The sequence below is a fragment of the Lissotriton vulgaris genome, chromosome 2_1, assembly GCF_964263255.1.
Source record: "Lissotriton vulgaris chromosome 2_1, aLisVul1.2, whole genome shotgun sequence".
Taxonomy (NCBI): Eukaryota; Metazoa; Chordata; class Amphibia; order Caudata; family Salamandridae; genus Lissotriton; species Lissotriton vulgaris.
This window is the reverse complement of record NC_141687.1, coordinates 768,024,143-768,041,865: the sequence shown is the minus strand read 5'-3', so window position 1 is coordinate 768,041,865 and position 17,723 is coordinate 768,024,143. Positions and strand designations below refer to the sequence as shown.

The 17,723-nt window shown below is 40.7% G+C and overlaps 1 protein-coding gene across 1 annotated transcript in view; it reads right to left on the bottom strand.

Moving 5' to 3' along the window:
• LOC147731129 (myosin-IIIb-like) overlaps positions 1–17,723 on the bottom strand; it is a 309,461-nt gene that overhangs the window by 139,919 nt on the left and 151,819 nt on the right. The window contains exon 6 of the mRNA XM_086954154.1: positions 7,148–7,224. Coding sequence (XP_086810280.1) covers positions 7,148–7,224 — 77 coding nt within the window. The remainder of the gene's footprint in view (positions 1–7,147; positions 7,225–17,723) is intronic.

Genomic DNA, 17,723 nt, shown 5'->3' with positions numbered 1-17,723 from the left:
AAATGTTCCTCATGCCGAGCATGTAAATTCGGGCAGAACATCACCCATTACCGCACTCCGTTCTCTGATATTGAAGTTCCAATTCATGGCAATTACAACTGCCGAACGGAGTTTGCAGTTTACGTCCTAACATGCACCTGCGGTCTGCGCTATGTGGGCAGTACCGGTGCCCAGGTGCATGTTAGAATACTGCAGCACCTTCGTGCTATTGTCAATCACGATACTGCTTACCCGGTGGCGCGCCACTTCAACAGCAGGCACAACAGGGATCTATCGTGCCTATCATATTATGTCATCGATTATGTTGCTCCACTCAGACGTGGTGGCGATCGAGACAAACTATTACGCCGACTGGAAACGCGGTATATCATCAGGCTCGACAGCAAACAGCCTAATGGGTTGAATGCGACAGAGGACATGCACAACTTTTTGTAGGAACAGTGATCAAACACACACATTCTGTATCTAATAAGTGCAGTATATTTTGAAGGTTCAGCTGTTACTCCTCCACGGCGAAGAATGTTTAACCACACATGTCTCAAACTGTGCATAATTCACAATAATGCACCTATATTAGGTGATCTGCAGTCCGATTTTTGTTTCTGAACTGGCTGGTCAGGGCTCTGAGCAGGGCAGTCTTTTAAAATCATTGGTTCAAAATTTCATTAGGTGGTTCAGTTGCACTGTGAATATATTTGAGCACTTATGTTTATGTTTTGCACATATAAAAACAACTTTTTTGTAAATAGTCCTTAATATTTATGCAACATAAAGTTTATAATGTATACATTTTAAATAAGTATATAGGACTGTAGCTCAATCTCATGGTCTTACACTTAGGTGCTTTCTAATGAGATATTTTCCTTTTCTCACAAAGTTTTGCCAAGCTCTGTATCAATTTATTAAGGGTACTGTGATTAATTTCAACACTAAAACCTATTTATAATGATTTATGAAAATATTTTGTGAATGTTCTAGTTTTGATTGCAAATTGATTGAGAATTGAACTATGCATTGATGCATATCACTTCAACAATCTTACTAGTAACATTCCACCAAATGCATTTATGCAGTTAAGATATGTCAAGTATTTACGTATTTGCACAACAGTATATATACATTTTCAACTATTATGATGAAGTCCACATCATGCATTACTTTACGAAACATGGTTTTCATGTTTGTTTATCGCCAACATACATCACATTGTATTAATACGTACTGTGGCTTTAAATTGTTTAAATCAGGCTGGAGGCTGAACTATGTGTTGCACGTGTGGTAGGTGTGACCCATAGGAGGGGCCAGAACTGCGGACATAAAAGAATTCCCCAAACAAGAATGTGGTGTGTGAACAAGAGTACGCTAGTACTCGAAACGTTGCATTTTTGAAAGGCATTGAATAAAACAACTTGCCCGGATAACGTGGGGTCTGCCTCTTCTTTCGCCGCTTGTGTGTGGAGGTTTATGTAAATATATATATATATATATATATTGCACGTGATTTGCCTCAACTGCTCTCTTCTCCTGCCAATGACCAAGGGCGGTGAACATCCGAAACGCGTCTGGCTACGACATTGGTGTTTTGAGACGCTGGTTGTGATGCTGTTGTGCTTCCCTGATTAAAAGGATACAAACTTAACGGGTGTGGCAATCTCATTTGAGGCAACTCGTTTTTCTTTTATATATATATTCCAGGAATAATCCGATGTAACGCAGAGCTTTCGGTCAGCTGCAAATATATATATATAAAATATTAGGCACTATTAATTTTATTAGTCGTTAGGAGCACATAGGGTAATTAGAATAGGAAAATCACGTATTATGAATCCACACAATTTTGTACTGAATTGTCTTAAATTGTCATGATTGTGGTGCACACATGAAAGCACATAATGAGTCAACAATGGTTTTGCCCACTGGGGCTCAATTCCGTTTCAACAATTCTATTGTCACTTTGAATTAATTGTCAGAATTATAGACGAATAACATGGTGATACCCTGTTAGACATATAACGTTTCAGTACTGAGACAAAATCAAAGTGTGGTTTGACTATTTTGTATTAATGCAATTTGTCACAGTTGGTGTTTATTTTGAGCACTTTTAAAGTTATTATTTTGGCTGTTGGTCGCGTACATATATGCATTTGTATTGGCACGTGCATCTGCTAGTGAGTTCATTATTATTGTTCTGGGCACAGAGTATTCAGAAATATGAGATTTTGCGATTTATTATATTTGAGAAACTTGAATTAATTTACAATCATGTATAATAATCGCAAACTGCACTTGCAGCAGATTTCATCTACAGAGTAATGCCTAAGCACGACAAAATCTTGTAAATGAATCATGTGTAAAAAGATTTCTTCTATGTTTACTAAACAGCCGATGTAAACAATGAACGTCATCAACTGCTCCGACGATCGAGTTGTGTATATGTATATAAACTGTCGTTTTTAAATGGGAAGTTGTTGTGACCAAGGCGGTTTGTCCGCCGAAACGCGTTAAGCCATCATCACAGGGTAAATAAAATTCCCTTTTCGTGAAGCCCACGGAGTCAGCGCCTTTTCTTTTTATCTCGACGATAAAGGTCTGGATGATATATATATATATATATATATATATATATATATATATATATATATATATATATATATATATATATATATATATATATATATATATATATATATATATATATATATGTATATATATATATATGGAACAAAACATTTAAAAATAATAATAAATGTACATAGTTACTATTCAATAAAATAATTATTTACATATTAATAAATAATTGTTATTCAATTAATTAACTTCCCAACCAATACCGCTAGAAACCTAGCAGTTCACACCGAAGATATAACTTACAAAATAAGTATTCAATAATTTGTATATTTTAAATCAATTATATAATTAGTTACAATTAATATTACATTTTTCATTATTATTTAACTAACTTCCCACCCTAGACCCTACAAACATAGGAGCCTGCAACTATATCATTAAAGTATATTAGTATTCCATAATTTTAATATTTTAATTGTTATACAAAAATGTATCTGCAAATAATAATTAACATTTAATTAATTAATATGTAATTCACTTCCCACCTTCTACTCCTTCAAACCTATGGGCCCATTAGGATGGAGGGCGGACTTTCGTCCCCCCGCCACCTTGGCGGTGCTGGGACCGAACGCCAGTGGTGCGGCGGTCCCGCACCGGCGATTAGGATGCCACCGCCACAATGGCGATGGCATCCTCCATTCCCAGCATTGTGGCGGGCGGTGCTCACAGCACTGCCCGCCACAATGCTGGGAATGCACTGTGTGCATTGTCATACACAAGGTGGCAGGCACCACGAGGTACCTGCCTCCATGTGAATGACAATGCAGGGGGGTACCTTAGTTACCACCATGTGCACCCCCCACCCCCCCAATACCCTGGGGGCCCGGAACGGGCCCCTAAAAGCAGAATACGCATGCCTTTCCGCCCCCATGCTAATAAGAATGGTGGTGTCTAACAGACACCACCACCATATTAAACCCTTTTCCGCCCGGACAACTCGTTGACCGGGCGGAAAAGCAGCGGACGGTCTTTCCATCCGCCGCGGTCCCCCCGCCATAGTAATATGGCAGGGGGAAACGGTTGGGCAGCAGGAAAGGATGTCGGGCGGATCACCACCGCCCACATGGCGGTGGTGATCCGCCCGACATCCTAATGTGGCCCCTAGTATCTCGCAACTAAAATATAAATAAAATGAATCGGTAGTTCATGTTTCACATAATTAAATGTTATTTAAGTAAGTTATCGATTACAAATTATTATTACATTATTATTTACTACTAAATTCCCTTCCCACAACCTACCCCTACAAACCTAGCAGCTTGCAACTAGCATATAAGTAAAATAAAAAGGATTCCATAAATAGCAATTAAAATCAATTAAATAATTAATAATTAATTGTAAACTAATTATTACTTAATTAACTTCCCACCCTATAACCCTACAAGCCTAACAGCCTGAAAATAATATATATATTGAATAATAAATTAATATTACACACTTTACTTAATAAATACCATCACATAATTAAGTAAAATTTATTAAATAATTCATCATGATTATTAACTAATCAACATCCCACGCGATCGGTCTATAAACCCAACAACGAGCTACATTGCTATGAATTACTATAAAAATGTAAATAAAAAAATCAAAATCACTTAAAATTGCAAGCTATATTTAGACAAATAACCTTTCTATAAACAATAGTAACACATAAAATTAATATATCAAATAAAACACATTTAAATATTTAAAAACTATATTTTTAACCAGTATGTTATTGCAAAAGATATTAAAAGCATCAATTATTTAAAACAGTATTACTAACCTCAAAATATTATAATCTTGTCAACGATATTTGTGCAACACAATATTTATCTTCCAATATTTCTGCTGCAATTTTTGAATTGATATTTTGTTCAAACATCCACTTCAGTGAATTCCAAAGTTTCTAATGTTGACATATGTTGACAAATAAGAGACTAAAGGCATAAGACTTTTTTTCATTCCAATCCAAGGATCAAGTTGCTTCATTTGTACACTTAACTCACCAAAGGTAGCAATAGCAGGCAGAAAAGGCGTACCCCAGGGCGCGGCTTAACAATAGTGGCTAAGAAACAGAATAATACTGTATTGTCAACCATATCACTCTTTTAGAGCCTAGAGGTTAAGCTGAAAAGTTAAAGATTTGTAGAAGACTTAATCGGTTGATTTCTGAAATCGCTAGTCTGTGATTAAAAAACTATGTAAATAGTTGCTATGTTATAATTATATTTTTTAAATATGTTGATATGTCCCAATAACATTATCTACAAGGAAACAAGTGAACTGCGCCTCTAGGCGATTAATGCAGATACAAAAAGAGCTCAACTAAAGTGTTCTCATTAGAACCAAGAATACATGTTAAACACACAGGTCAGGAGGATTGAGACTTGCAAGACTGGATTCATAAAGGATCAGCTTAAAAGTGAGAAATGTGTTCTATGAGCATTACTGCTAATTTTGTAGCACATTTACATCTTTCATGGGATTCACAAAGACACCCAGTAGTACTTCTAGAAGACATGACTGTTTATAATCCAAATGGACTGAAAGGGCAGAAGGAATACATTTATGTGTAAGGAAAATTCTACATGCAAACAGATGGTATAAATAAGCAAATTGATAGGTGTTGGCCTACCTTTAGGCCCACCCAAAAATATCCATAAATATTACTACTGACTATTCACAAAATTGAATTGTAATAGTATACTTTTCATGCCATGCTGCAATGTTAACTATAGCTAGTATTGATGTTAGACACTTACAATGTAAATAAATTCTGTCTGGAAATCCTTGCAAGGTACTCAGTTAATTATAATCAATTACAATATTAATTATTACAGACCATACCTCTTTCAAACATTTATTGCATAAAAAGTCTATAAAAATGCAAAGAATTGACATTTTACTCTGAACCTATTTTAACACAAACATACAAACTATATTAAACATCAGTGTAAACAAATCCTATGTTTGAAAGTCTGAGTTACCATGTATTTATTCTTTTACACATATAGGAATGTATTTTTTAATGTCATATAAAATTGTCTATTAACTTAGTCACTGCTTTAAATAAGTTTCCATATGGCTGCATTTTTATGATAAACAAGGATTTGTCACGTGAAAGATGATCAAATATGTATGAAGCAGTTCTTAAAACAATTTGTCTTTATGCAAAGACTTCTTGGGAAAATAGTAGCAAATAGGCAATATCTAAAGAACCTCAGATGTAGCAAACATGTTTATTTGTATTGCTCTTAGGTAATTATTAAGATTCTTAGGCATTGGCAATATTTAATTTGTCCCAATCTTAAAGACATAAACTTAATCTTTGCATAGCATCACAATATATTCATTTCTAATGCTATAGTTTACTTTTTAAATGATTTAATAAAATTAAGCTTATTTCAGAATTCCTATGTAGCATAGTGTCCCAAACTGCAATTACGTTACGTTTGCCCTGAACCCTGTTTTCTGATCAAATCACCAGCTATCATGTATTTTGTCAGAATTCTCACATCCACTAATATGTGCAATGCATGTCGCCCTGACAGTTTGTAGAAGATTCTTAACACAGCTACCTATAAACCTTGGCATAAAACTAGAAACAGGTACTTGCGTTTTGTCTATACAGAATCAAATCTAATTCAGATCATATTCTCAAAAAACAAAGAGGGCCTGGTGCACCTCCTAGGTTAACCTTTCTATAATGTCTAAACATCCAAACAGAATGATGAACAACCACCCATTATCTCAGCCACAACTTCTTTAGTATATGTAACATTGCCTCACCCCAGAAAAAAACAGATAATGACTTGTTGTTAGTTTCACTTCCTTATAAGTTTTTAGCTTTGTTCCATGTGCTCAGCTTGGTATAGGGACAGTCAGCTAATAGCAAAGTCCTCATAGTATACACAATGACCCTTTACAACAGCTCTATTCACCTTAGATCCAGGAGAGCAGATTCCTTGTCATATTTTCAGGGTAATCATCATCTACATAAATGACTGTAATTAAGATTCCATGTATGTGAATTTGTCCTCCAAGGAAATCCTGAAAATCTGGCAGAGATCTTGAATTCTTGGGCCTCTATTGAGCAGCACTGCTTTATAGCCAAACCAGTACATGATTTTGTTATGTTTTTGGGAAGCCATCTGATTTGAAGCGGACCTTTCTTACACACTCCACAGTATCTTACTGGTAGAATAAATAAGCTGCAAAACAGGCATAAGCATAAGGAAAGCCCTACATTATGCAATATAAGTGTAGAGCAATAATTGAGATTTACACAAGACTACTCATGCATAAATCAATTATGCAGAAGCCTACTTCAATGGCGGGGTGTTCCTTAAAGCATCAAACATGTATACCTGTTACACACACCCTTTACACACACACATCAGTAACTTCTCTCCACTCTTTATAAATCAAATCGGAATGACATGAGGTTTATGGATTTCTCTCCTTTGTGGCACACTACTGCATATATGATATACAAATATTTGCATAAACACATGAGAACATAAACTGTACTTACCTCCGGTGCCATCCAAAATGGTGTGCCAACAGATGTGTTACGGCGTAACCGAGCACTGGTGAGTTGTGCAGAGACTCCTAAAATAAAAAATATTGGAAACACTGATGGCTTATTTAATATTTTCCAAGTTATTCTATCTCAGCCAAACACGTAAGGCAACCTAGGCCCCACCTAAGCAAAACCATTTTTAACTTAAATTTGTGGGAGAAAGTATCTGGTACCATAGCATGATAAAATTGTACCTTTGGACATGTCATGGGAATGTGTGTGCTTAACACTAGTGGCATGCTGTGTACAAAACATGGCATGAATGATTTCATGACAAGACAGTAGGCTAGCATTATGCATATAACTTCTATTGCCAGCTCCTTGCAGCACTTCAAAGTATAACATCATCAACACACACATTCCAGCACTTAGAATGTCCCATACACCTATATAAGCATCAGCCATGCTGGTACTCCTGGATCTATCAGCCGCATTTGATACGGTGGATCACGACAGATTGATCTCACGGCTGAAGGATATAGGACTGAAAGATAAAGCGTTGGGCTGGCTACAATCCTATCTTACAGATCGCTCCCAGAAAGTAGCGCTGGGCACCTTCACCTCAAAACCAAAACACCTCAAGTGTGGCGTCCCTCAAGGGTCGGCTCTCAGCCCATTACTTTTTAATGTTTATTTAGCCCCACTCTTTACCTTGATCTCAAAATGGGGAGTGAAGGCAATTTCGTATGCAGATGATACGCAATTAGTCTTCCCTTTCTCTGACGTATCTGAGGCAGCCTTCAGCAAATTGAGGGGATGTCTTCGGGATATTTCCAGCTGGATGAATACTAACAAATTAAAACTGAATGCTGGCAAAACGGAGGTTCTCTTTTTTGGCAAACATAATCGTCCTCCCTCTGACTTGTGGTGGCCTCCTGAAATGGGTCCCCCTCCTCCCCCTAGCACCTATGCGAAGAACTTAGGTGTCAGATGGGACGAGGGTCTCTCCTTTTCGTCACACATACAACAAGTCACAACTGGCTGTCTTTTCAAACTTAGGAACCTTCGGAAGTTCCTTGCGCTTTTGCCAGCAGACTGCCGAAAAATGGTAGTCCATGCAACAGTTACATCCAGATTGGACTACGCGAATGGCCTATATCTTGGCCTACCCAAATACTTGGTACATCGCCTGCAGATCGTGCAGAATGCGGCTGCGAGACTGCTAAAACACATCCCTTTTAGACAGCATGTCTCTCCGCATCTACACGACCTGCATTGGCTCCCTGTGGCTAGTAGAATAAAGTTCAAAGCTCTAACCTTGGCGTTCAGAGCACTTAAGGGGTCCTGTCCTGATTACTTAAAACTTAGACTCCCCAGGTATCACCAGGAGAGGCACCTGCGTTCTAACGCTCGGCTTCAGCTCCTCGTCCCTCGCGCCAAAAAAGCCAGACTCGGTGGCAGGTCCTTCTCTGCTAACACGGCAATTCTTTGGAATACCCTGCCGGTCGCCATCCAAGCTGCCACGACTGAATCCTGTTTCAAGAAGCTAATAAAGACCTGGCTTTTTGCCCAGAAAAAATAAGCACTCTCCCCCCTTTTTTGTTTTTCCTGCCTAACAAGAGTTGCCCACCTAGCGCCGGGACACCTCCTTGTGAGGTAGCTGATCGCGCTTTAGAAATATCAGTATTATTATTATTATTATTATTATAAACTCTGTCACAGCAGCCATCTTCCTCTTTTTTATTTCCTGCTCCTTGACAGATAAGTATCATTTTATTCTAGGGAATTTTAAATAAGTAATGAATGGAATGTAAGTGTTATGATGAATGAAATGTACGAGTAGATTTGTTAGTGTATATTTTATTGTTTATTTGGATTAATGCGTCTAGTATTAAGCCGAAGCGAAATTTAGTATTCACAGTTGTTTGCCCAATTTATGGGTTAAATGTGTGTGTTAGACTTTGTGTGGGTCTTAGTTTTGAGATTGGTGTGTGTGGCTTTTATTTTATTTAAGATTGTTCTTAAAATTATAAATTGAAAAGCGTAGAGTTACCGTTTAGCAGCGAGCCGGCATTACTTGCTTCTGCTTGTGGAGTAGAATATCGAGGGTTCCCGTGCTGGAGCGAGCTGCAGGCATTCAGCTCACGCGTTGCCTTCAGTCGTATTGGAAACAGCTGTTCCTTTGGAGCACCCATAGGCAGTGAAGGTGTCATCATGCTAGTGCGCGATATGACGCAATGGAGGCCATTTTGTTTAAGTCAGTGATGCAGATGGCTGGCAAGGCAAGCGTGTGGCCATCGGTGTAAAGTGGAATACGAGTGACAGCAGACAGTGAAGGAGACAACGCGCTTGAGTGTTTGTGAGGTGATTTCTAGAGAGAGAGGATTAAGTTTTAGAATAAGAGTATGAGTTAATTTTAGGGAACCTAGGAGATAAGTTTAAAAATAAATAAAGTTGATATATAAAGAAAAAATAGGAGTATGTTTTTTGTAATTAAGGGTTATATATTTAAGATTTGTTTTGAGAATAAGATTATGGAGGTCAATGAGGGAGCACAGTCCTCAAGTTCGAGGGATGGCAACCTGAGGAATAGTGTGCAAAAAGAGATAAAGGGTCCTGTAAAGGAGGTTTTACAGAGCGTTTTAAAAAGGAAAAGAAGAACAATGGAATGTTCAGATGAATAGTATTGGTCTATGGAGGAGGAAGAAGGAAGTGATGTGAAAGGATATGTGAAAAGTATTAGAAAGACAAAGAAAATTGAAGATGGAGTAAGGTTTATGAGAAGAAATAAAGGTGTGCCTTGCACCACAAGTGGAGAAGGTGTCCTTCGCGGCACAAAAGAGGGTGTCAAAAGCTGCACAAATGATGGTTAGAAAACACAAGAGGGTGTCATGGAGCAAGAATATGAGGATGAGATTGATTAATTTGTATTAGACGATTACTTTGATGATGGATGGGATATGAATACGGACAAGATAGAAAAGGAAAGTAAGGAGAAGGGTATTGTTAAGGATCCTCAAGGTGTGGACATGTTCAGTCCAGAGACGATAAGACACCCTAGAAGTGCCAACTGGTGGCCATTACCTCATGTGGCAGATTTTTTTAAAACTTTGGATAAGAAGGGCTTTAGAACGGGCAGGGACCGCGAGCGTGACTTGTCCACAGTTGACTGTACTAACATGGCCTGGAGGAAGATACCAGCCAGACAGGATATCCCAATGATATACTCACCTAAGATGCCCTTAGTATATCACCCATCCCAGGTCACCTACGAAGGGCAATGCCGTCGGATGTTAGACAGACTAAAATACACCACACGGGGGGACCTCTACATAGACGGGACTTTCCGAACTAGAGATCAATTTTCGGCACCCCTGACCCTCCCACAATGGACCTCTTTATGTTTATTTGACTCAGGCAGAGTGTGAGAGCTGCCAGGCCATCATACCCCTCAGAGCCACTCACATTGCCACCACTACACGCTTTTACAAACTGAACCACCTAGACATCGTGCATCCTGATTGCCTGTACAGGGATAATGGCAAGGACCTAGAGACACCCTTAACGGATGACCAGTGGGAATTCAGTTGTAAGCAGACAGAGACCACAGCTAGCAGTCATCTGAGACTTATTCATTACAAGTTTCTACACAGGTTATACTATACCCAGGCTAAACTCTACAAATTTAAGCTAAGGGAGGAGGACAACTGTTCACGGTGCGGGAGGGATGGGGTGGATTTTCTCCACCTTGCTTGGCAGTGCCTGCTGATACATGACTATTGGTTGCAGGTGTTTGAGGGCATGTCACGTATGGTAGACTTGCAGCTACCGCCAACGCCACAAGTAGCACTGTTGGGATGCACACAAGCTATAGATACTGAATATAGAAAATTCCTTGCACTGGGATTCCTCATAGCTAAGTGCAGAGTGGCTTGCAGGTGGGGACGTGGGCGCACCCTTAAATTTAAAGAATGGATACAGGACTTCACTACCTGGCAGGAACAATCATTCTGTTATGCCGAGTTGCTCCCGCTCATTTCAAGACCAAAGGACATATGGAGTCCACTAACCACATACCTCCTCTCTATGCCGACCACTATGGAGGTGGACTCGGAGGAGGTGGAAGACTGACTCTCATTTTGAGGGGTGATACACCATTCATTCTCCTCCCTGTGGGTAGATGGATATAAGGAACCTGGGAGGTGGGCACACAAGGGATTGTAATAACAGTTCTACTAGAAATAGTGGCAATCAGGTTCTCCCTGCTTGACAAATGTTGCACTGTTCCCAATGACTGGACGTTCATTATTAGTTCCATGATGCATAGACCTCTATACTAATAGCTAGGATGTGATGAAATGCAACACAGGCTAACGAGGTTGGGGAGGGGGTTTGTAAGAAAATGTAAAATCAATAAAGAAATTTAAAAAAAGAAGAAGACTTTTAGAAAAAGAGGCCAGGGCTGTCATGAGAGCTGAGTGCACACACCCTATAGTTCCTGTTTAAAATGGGATGTGACCCAAAAAAGGGTTTGGAGAGGGCATTTAAACAAATGCCAGGGTCGCCTGTTGGTGTTTTGGGTGCTTTAGCAAGAATACTGGACATGGTGGAGAAAGCCAAATTGAAAGATGTCCAAATAGATAATGAGCATTTGAGAGGTTGGTCGCAGAGGGCAGTATGCTTTCTCTGGAATGCAGCCTTGTTGGCTGAGAGATGCAAGGCTATTCTTATGAGAATAAGTCCAAAGTTAGGGGACTTTGCGAAGAAGGAGCTTCTGAGGACCCAAAGGGGTACCTGTTTGGTGATGGATTGGTGAAGGGGGTTGGAAAGTATGTTTCTACCTTCACCAGTTTGGTCAAGGTCCAACCGTCTTTAAGAAGGGTCTTTGGAAGGGGTGTTTTTGACCGGGCCGGGGGGAGAGCCTGTTTCCCTGGCTGATCATTCTCAAGGGCTAAGTATCAGTCCCAAGGATGTGCAGCATTCAGGGGATTTCAGTCCACTACAGGTTTTTACCCCCAGCGATGAAGAGCAGGCAGGATATGCCAGGCGAGGGGACAAGCTCATTTCTCACAAGGATCACAAGGTCAGTACGAAGATTGGTTTTGGTTTTACCCCAAGTAGGTTAGGGGGAAGGTTAAAATGGTTTGTAACGAATTGGGACAATTTAACAAACAACAGATGGGTTATTCTCACAGTAAAAGGATATGTTTTGGAGTTCGAGGAAGAACCAAAATAGTTAAAAGAGCCAGGACAGTTGATTTTTCAGCAAAAGCTTCAGGATGTGGTAGGAAAAGAGGGATTGTAAATGTTGCAGAAGGGAGCAATAGAGAAAATAACCAAGAAAGATCGGGTTTTTGTGAGCACTATATTTTTGGTGAAAAAGAAGGACAAGGGTTGGAGACCCATGATAAATGTAAGAGGGTTGGATCATCATGTAGTTTACAGACATTTCAATTTGGGGGGTATCCATCTTTTGAGAGGTATACTACAAGAGAACGATTGGTTGGTGAAATTGGATCTGAAGGACGTATATTTCACTATTCCAATAGCAAAAGAGAGTCGCAAGTTTCTTCAGTTCAGGTGGCTCATAGCGCTATATCAGTTTGCTTGCCTTCCGTTTGGACTGGCATCGGCACCATGGTGCTTTACAAAGGTGTTGAGACCTGTGGCCAAGTTTCTCAGGTAGAGATGAATACATATGATCATGTACTTGGACGATTTTTTGTTAATGTCTCAGAGTCAAGAGGAGTTGAAGAAGCAACTGGCTTAGTCTATTGATCTTTTAGAAGGTTTGGGATTGTTGATCAACAGGGAGAAGTCGGTTTTAGAACCCAGTCAAATCTTAGAATATTTAGGATTTGTTGTGAACACAGTAGAAAAGACACTGAGTTTACCAGAAAAGAAACTGGTAAACATAAGGTCAGAGGTAAAAGGAATGTTGAAGAAAGAAAATGTCACTTTGAGAGGTTTGGCAAGGGTGATAGGTGAGGCCAGAGCGTCCTGCGGAGCTTTATATTTTTTGTCTAGCTGGCATAATTTGAATGATTGCAATTTTCTGCAATTTTTCTTTTCTTGTCGACTGTGTTGTCGACCAGCTCATCGACAATTGCTGCGTGATAGCCAAACTTTGGATAGTCGACAGAACCACCTTCATCAATGAGGGCTGTTTCTCTTGGTCCATCTTAGGAATCGCCTTCGTCAACAGCAAACCGCCGGCGACAGGAATCTTTGTTGACGGTAACTGAGAGCATTTTGTCATCAACACCACAGTTGACACTTCCGCCGTCGACGATGATCGCCCCGTCAACGACGACGCACTCAGGGTCCCCATCGATGAGACTGATGACGAGAGTTGTGTCGTCGACCGACGGTCCGTCGTCTGGACTTTGCCTTTAGACGACAACGATGACCTTGAAGGAACAATTTGCCTTGTTGACGATAAAGGTGCCTGACCTGACGATTATGTCTTTCTTCGACAAAAACATTGACGCTGAAGACACAGTGACGGTAGAGACTGTGGACACCGTCGACGTGACCAGAATCACCTCAGTAGAGGATTTCCTCGTTGACAGAGGTGTTGTCAACAAGCTGCCTGTCGGTGGAGCTGAAGTAGTCTTTTTGAAGGTATGCTTCAGCTTCATAGGTGGAGTAGAAGGAAGGTTCTGAAGGAGGCTTTTTTGAAGGGAAAGTTTTCTTTTCTTTATGAGAAACTTTGCTAGCAGACAAAGACTGCTTCTGCAAGAACGTTTATGACATTTTTGGCGCTTTAGCAGGAAGCTGTGACAATGAACTAGCAGGGTCATCTAAAGGTCTTTTTAGAGGCATTTTAGTGGAAGATTTAGAGGAAGCATCACTCTCCTCATCTGAGACCGCTGTGTCCCTTTCTTTAAGCCTCTGAAGCCACAAAAGAAGCCTTACTTCCCGATCTTTCAAAATCTTTGTTGACAAAGTTCGACATACCTTGCAATCCTTAGGGTGGTGTTCAGGATACAGGCAATAAAGACAGTCCTTGTGTTTATCATCAATATGCAGCCTTTTCTTCCTGCAAGTGACACAGGCTCTGGAAAGACCTTTTTAGGTGTATCTGACATGGTGGGCATCAGTTTAATTCACCTCAAGACAGATCTACTAGGTTGGCAGTAACCTGACTGGGAGAATACTCCAAAATACAGAGAATCGAAGAAAACTGAGCAGAGCTCAGTGGAGACTCCCTTGGCACGACGTGTAGTAGAAAATCTGAGGGACTGGAGCTTCTCTCAGGAAGGTTTTACAGGGTGGTGTCTACTGATTGACTGGTTCTAGGTTTGTTCCTATATTAGTAAAGGACAGTGATATGTTACACATTTTTGTAAGGCTTAAGGCCTTAGGTTCCATGTGTAATATAACATTACTTTTAATAATTTCAGGGACTCCCATCTCGACGACAGGGAATAATTCAAGCATGTGAATCTATGAAAGTTCCAATACTGGAGTAATCCACAGAACCACTCACACTCCCACACAGCCATTCACACACCCATACAACCACTCACACACCCACACAAGCATACGACCACTCACACACTGACTTACAGACCCATACAACCACTCACACACCCACAAAATCACTCACACACCCACTCAAAGATGTATACAACCACTCACACACCTGCACAAACACTCACAAATCTACTCACACACCCATGCACCCACTCTCACAAACCTACTCACACACCCATGCACCCACTCACACAGCCGTACAATCTATTACACAGCCGCTCATGCACCCATACAACCACTCACACAGCCACCCACATACCCAGAAAACCACTCATAAACCCATTACCAGTCCCATACAGTCACTCACAAACCCACTGACAGACCTATACAGCAGCTCACACACCCAATGACAGACCCATACAGCCACTCACACACACACTCGCACACCCATACAGCCACTCAGACATTCATTCATACACTGACACAGTCACATAGCCACTCAGATGACATATGTTAGAAATAGTATCACTCATTATTAGTAAAGAAAGAATAGTCATTTATCCTTATGCAGTAGCTTAATATCTATCTTTAAGTCTCAGAAACATTTACGAAACAATTACACTCACTGGATGATGTCATCAGTAATGTCACTGGCCATGTCATGAGAGTTGTACCATATCAGGTCATAAGGAGTACAGTGTGGGGTTGTATGTTATAGGTAGCTCAGGTAACTATAACTGCTGAATTTCTATGGTTTTGTGCATGTGAAATCTTAGTCTAACTATAATGTCCCTGTAACCTTTGGGTTTTTCAGTGACTATATACAAATATACAAATATATATATGCACACACACACACACACACTCAGACACATACAAACACATTCACAAGGCTATGTGTACATGATTACATGACATTAGCTATGACTAGTTATGGCATGACCTCTGACCTGAGCCCCCGGCCTCTCTCCCCACTGTCACCCCACTGCTGGAAGCATGCAGCTCACCTCCTCATGCACTGCCTGAAAGAAACAAATAAACTGCTTGATTTTTTACAGACTTCACCCAGTGAAAAGAAGAGTAGAATTTAAAGTTTCAATTCTGCTTTGCAGGAGGATGATGTGACCTTTGTCCCAAAAACCGGGACATGTATTTAAATTTAAGAGAAGCGTCTGGACGCCGGAACAGACCTCTGAAAACGGGGACTGTCTGCTGTAATCCGGGACGTCTAGTCGGGGAGGCTCCTCCATTAGGGCGGAGGAGCGTCGCACCACTGCTTTCTCGCAGTGCCAGAAGCAGAAACATAATATGGTATTTTGAAGGTATGCCTGGTTGGGGGCGGGCGGGTCTTGGAGGAGTGGCTTACTCAATGCTGTGGGCCCTGACTGTTTGGTCGGCCCTCTGGGGCCGACCAAACCAGTCACGCGCACTCTGGATTTTCTCTACAGGAGCCCGGCAGGGCGCAGTCCTCACCAATCACAATGCTGCTATTGCAGCGCTGTTATTGGTTTGGGGGGAGGGAGGCTGCCTTCTTCCCGTTCCTGGAACAGGGAAGCAGCAGGAAAATGCCCAGACAGGAGCGGAGGCGGCGGCAGACTCAGTAAGGTAAATTTTTATTTTAATTTTTAATTCCCCCCCCCCCCCCCCCCCCCGCGAACTCCCTTGTGAACCCCCACCGATTAGTCATGCCACCGCTCCTGCATCCTACCATGGGTCCAACCCTTTGTACAGTGACCCGTCACACACCATGGAAATGCCAAACTATACAAACCTACGTATATATACGCACTTTATACAGCTAGTTCTTCTGAAAAAGTGGCATAAAAATTGGCATTTGTTATTGAGATTTAACAGTGACTCCTGTTACACTGGTGAGAAGTCTTATTTACAGTTTGTGGGAGAGCAACTTTCCCCAGCTCGAAATATTTTCTCATTTGAGACAGCTTTTGAGTAAAATAAAAAAGGCATTCGAAAAAAACCGCCTACAAAAATGCATTAGAAATATGCAGCTAAATCTAAGCCAGTGCATTGTATTGGGTGAATTGTTGAGTAAGATGGTAAAAAAAAGCGCCATTGCCGGCGCTGCTGCCTGCCTTTCACTTGCTCTGATCCGGCTGACTGAAACCTATATTTCACTTTTCATTTAACCCCAGCCCTCCAGCTACAATTCTCTTCAATACCCACATCAGAAGGTTGAAAACATTCAGCGGCCCACCCTTCAACCTGCCACTAGCCAATCTATTATCAGTTCAATTTCACATTTACTGCTAGTATTTCTCATCTTCAGACAATTCAATAACACATACAGAATTACCTCCTGACAAAACAACTCATTAGTTTAAAAATACATCACGTAAAAAGTGAATGATAACGCGGTGTTGCATAATCTTCAGCTATTCGAAACTTTGTGGGACTCTATTCATTACTACTAAAATCTCAATTAACCTCTGGAACACTCAGGATGAGGCCAATAATTTGAAGTCCCTTTCTTTTTATTGTCAGGACAGCCACACGGAGACAAGATGATGCAAATTGAGTTGGCTTCCCCCGTGCAAATAATTAACTGCAGATTGAATTGTGTATATTAACTGCAAGGGGGGCAGGTGCAGCATGGGAGGCCCCAGGTTTGTGAAATGAGCAGTCATTTGCATAAACAGTAATCATATGCGAGAATCAGGTTCACATACGGATCATCTTCTCCAACTGTTGCTAGTGGAGTGGAAGCTGACTATCGCAACCTTATGTGGGGAGATCGGCCCTCGTGGTAATGGGTTGACCCCCTCTCCCCTGGGGAACACATTACAAAAAATTGTTTTTTTCACCTTGGGCGACCCAGGGTAAAGGAAAAATAAATAAGAAATTATGAGGGGGTCGGACCTGTTTCCATACAGGCCGACTCCCTGTGGCACCAAATATTTTTTAGAAAGTGTGTTTTCCGTGGGAAGCTACAGGGACAGGTCAAACCCAGGTCAATAGGAGCCCTCGTCAGGGGTTTCCTATTGTACTTGATTTGATCAGTTTCTGTAGTGGCATTAAGCCCAGCCACACAAATGAGGCAGAGTTGTTATTGGCACACATGGGGAAATGATGTGTGGTAGGCAAATTGTAG